The sequence below is a fragment of the Solanum tuberosum genome, unplaced genomic scaffold (assembly GCF_000226075.1).
Source record: "Solanum tuberosum cultivar DM 1-3 516 R44 unplaced genomic scaffold, SolTub_3.0 scf00035, whole genome shotgun sequence".
Lineage (NCBI taxonomy): Eukaryota > Viridiplantae > Streptophyta > Magnoliopsida > Solanales > Solanaceae > Solanum > Solanum tuberosum.
In genome coordinates, this window is record NW_006238963.1 from 1,095,958 (window position 1) to 1,099,719 (window position 3,762).

General features: G+C 31.7%; 1 protein-coding gene across 1 annotated transcript in view; it reads right to left on the reverse strand.

Annotated features, from left to right (window-relative positions):
* Window positions 1-2,592, reverse strand: part of LOC102596066 (cullin-1-like) — a 5,052-nt gene extending 2,460 nt beyond the window's left edge. Inside the window, exons 1-4 of the mRNA XM_006342773.2 lie at window positions 2,360-2,592; window positions 1,914-2,013; window positions 1,646-1,831; window positions 1,510-1,557 (exon numbers count right to left, since the gene is read on the reverse strand). Coding sequence (XP_006342835.2) covers window positions 1,510-1,557; window positions 1,646-1,831; window positions 1,914-2,013; window positions 2,360-2,502 — 477 coding nt within the window. The 5' untranslated portion in view covers window positions 2,503-2,592. The remainder of the gene's footprint in view (window positions 1-1,509; window positions 1,558-1,645; window positions 1,832-1,913; window positions 2,014-2,359) is intronic.
* Between the last annotated feature and the right edge of the window lie 1,170 nt (window positions 2,593-3,762).

The window sequence follows — 3,762 nt, forward strand, 5'->3', positions numbered from 1 at the left end:
AAGAGGATCTATTCCTTTAAACCTCGGGTACAAGAGAAGAATAATATCTTAAGGGGACACTGTGCATTTAGTGGACTCGATTTTGGTTGAGTGGCTCACTATACAATTGTTTTTGTATCAATACACTTGTGAATAGAATCGTTCCATCCTAAGAGGATCTATTCCTTTAAACCTCGGGTACAAGAGAAGAATAATATCTTAAGGGGACACTGTGCATTTAGTGGACTCGATTTTTTCCTTTCTCTTTCATTCTATTGTTACAGATCCTAGTATGTTTTTTTACAGTCATTAATTTATGCTTATGTTATTAATTGTTGTTTTTGAGTACATGTTTTAAACTTTGTTGTTTATATTTCTGCAAAGTTTATTGTGATAAGTATTTGTTAGTAAAAATTAAATAACACACGTTAATTAAGTATTCACGCAAGTTTTATCTGCTGAAATTATTAAAGGTACCCTAAAAAAATTCCTTAAAGATCTATACTGCCTTCTCTTGAAGACAAAATTCAAATTTGGTATGTCATTGTAAGGACATAAAGACCTTAAAAACTTTATCACACCTTGATGTGCAAAGTGAACCTGGAAAAGAAGACAAGAATTAATAAACTTTTGACATGTGTTAAAGGATGTGCCGGATGACCTATAGATGAATATGATTAGACTGGAGCCTCTTTTAATCCCAAAGACATAGATAACTACACAGTAAATTAATAGCTCATATTCAATATGAACTATGCAAAGATTCTCAAGTTTGTGTAGTTACAAATTGAACTTTATCACTTTGGTATGTTGATTTTAAAAAAATACCCAAACAAACTTAATAGTTTTGTGTAATATTTTCCCTTTCAAGTATATATAATAAGTTTAATTGTTGTCCAATATCATACATTTTCCCTTTAATGTTTCATTTTAATAATTACTTATGATACATTTAAATGGAGAACTTTAAAATGATAGATGTAAAGTGAAAGGTAGGGCTGAACTTTCTACACGTTAGAATTAGAATATTTGTTCACTTTTTTCAGCCCTTATAAAATTTATCCATCCCTTCACCAACGATAATTTATTTATTAGAAAATTTAATATCTCTGGTTGAAGTTCATTTGATTCCCCAAAAATATCAAATAGTAACACTTCCTAGAAGAAAAAGTATAAATTATAAAAGCAAATTAAAGATGATTGATTGAAAGATAAATGATAAGATGTTATAATTATCATCTTCCTATACATTATAAATATTTGTTACTATGTAATCTTGTATAAGATAATATAGTATTTTAGCTTCATTGACTGATATGTTTTAAATTTAAATTATAATTCCATGATATTAAATTACCGCGCAAGGCGCGGGTGATTTTACTAGTTTAACATATTGGTAACACAAGTAGCCATGTGCAATGGGCAATAATTAACTTATTTTAACAGTCATAGTAGCTTATTATAAATTAAATAGATACCAAAATTCAAAGATCCAGTTAAGGTACATGAGACTTCTTTTAGTAAACCTACCAAAGATATCACAGCATCTTTCACTCCATCATTCATTTCAGCATAGACCTACAACAATTTATTAAAATCCATGAAAACAGAGACATTATTCGTCTAATTGATCCAACATATCGATGGATAAGTACTCGTAACTAACCAATTCATAGAAAATCAAATGGCTAGTTTCCTGAAGCGAAGGGAGGCTCCTTCTAGGCACTAAGTGTCTGTCAAGGTAATGAAAGAATCTGAAAAGCCACCTGGTTATGATTTTGTGATTATTCCACCTCTTAACAAGTTCGTGTAGCAAGACGTCGTCTTTCTTTCCCTGAATAGATGGAACTACCTGTAACATCGATGATCATATCAAGAAAACGAAAAAAAGAAGTAACAATCATGTATGTAAAAATCTCAAAAGTTTCACTTACCTTTGAGGAGACATAACCTTCCATTGTTTTCTTATACTGCTGATACAGTTTTTGAGCTTCAGGGCCAGCTGGATTGTTGTCACACATGTTATACACTGTTCTGGATAATACAATTAGGAAATACAAGTCCAAATTGATAGGAATAGCAAAATATAATTAGATATAGTTTTTTTTTTGGTTTCCCATCCAATATCCAGTCGCTGCATTGGATCTAGACTAATCTAGATTAGTGCTTATAGGACCCCATTCAGGGGAAACGCTCCCTACCAAGAATTTTTCCATACCCAGACTCGAATCTGAGACCTCTGTTTAAGGGAGGAGTAGCCCCTACCGCTAGACCACATCCTTTGGTAGGCACAATATTATAACTTTAAGATACTGGGCAATAGACAATTTTGAATTACTTTTAAATCGTTGCAGGAACACATAAACTTAAAATAGGATACGTGTATAAATGCATATACTCTTCAGAAGTGAATTGATTGGAAGTGTGGCATTCTTCAACAAGGAGGATAACTTTGTTGATAGCTTCCTCTTGCAATATAGGCCATCCTTGTTCAAAACTCAACGTGGGCTTCAAATTACTCATGCTTACTCCAATTAAGATATATTGTGATATTGATTGATGATGAGGAAATAATTATAAAGTGCTTTGCTATTGCACAACTTATAGTTCATGAAAAATGTGAAGGAGAATATTCCAACTTTGAAATTTTAATATAATGGGAAAGTTCAGAGAAGGTTCCAACTTTGATTCTCAATCACTACATTGCAATTTTTGAGACTTAGAGCTTTATGACGGTGGAGCTACTATACCAAAAAGAGTTTATATTATTCAACAACTTGTTATAGTTGTTATTCAATGTCAAAGTCAACTTGAAAGATTTATAGACTTCTTTTGGCCAAGTCAAGAAAATGACAATATTAGTCCTTATAGAGATGGCAATAAGGTGAGAAAATGACAAAATTGGTCCCTCATAGAGTGGCAACGAGGTGGTTGCGGGCCGCTTCGGCTTTAACCCGTAAAGATTTAAATCCACCCATGCAGAACAGGTTAAAATATTTATAGTATTTATTATAATATTGAATCCTAAAATATATAAAAAGAAAAAATATAAAAATTCTAAAATATATCTTAAAAGGTATTAAAAGAATGAATATAGATTCCTAAAATATATGAAAAGAAGAATTATAAAAAGAGTTCTATATTATTTCCTCAAATAATTACTTAATTTCATTAGGTTGATACAATTTTATTTTTTAATTGAACTAAGGATACTAATAATTGTGGTTCCTAGCGTGCATTAGTAGGGGAAAAAATGTCTCCAAGTTATTTTAGTAGTTTTAATAAGATTCAAACTATCATAAGAGAGATATATCTATAAATATTTGTTTTATGAGTGATATTTCTTAAATTTAGCATAGGGTTTATATTAGACAAAAAAGTAATTTAGTTATTTTTTTAGTATATGGAAATAATCATTTAATTACTTCTCTAATATTTAAGACATGATTTTAATACAAAGAGAGAGAGAGAGAGAGAGAGAGAGAGAGAGAGAGAGAGAGAGAGAGAGAGAGAGAGAGAGAGAGAGAGAGAGAGAGAGAGAGAGAGAGAGTTGTGTCCAAATTAAAGACTAGCAGGTAAAGGGAAAAGGCATAAATTGCCCCCTAAACTTGTACCCAAAAGACATTTACACACTTTAACTAATGGGGCGATCTATTACACACCTTAAGTACATAAAAGTGTACTTATTTCCCCCTTCCGTCACCCAACCCAGGACATTATGCATAGAGTGAGAGCCACTCGCCTCCTAGTGAAGCCACATAGTAAAAGACCCCAATCCGATTC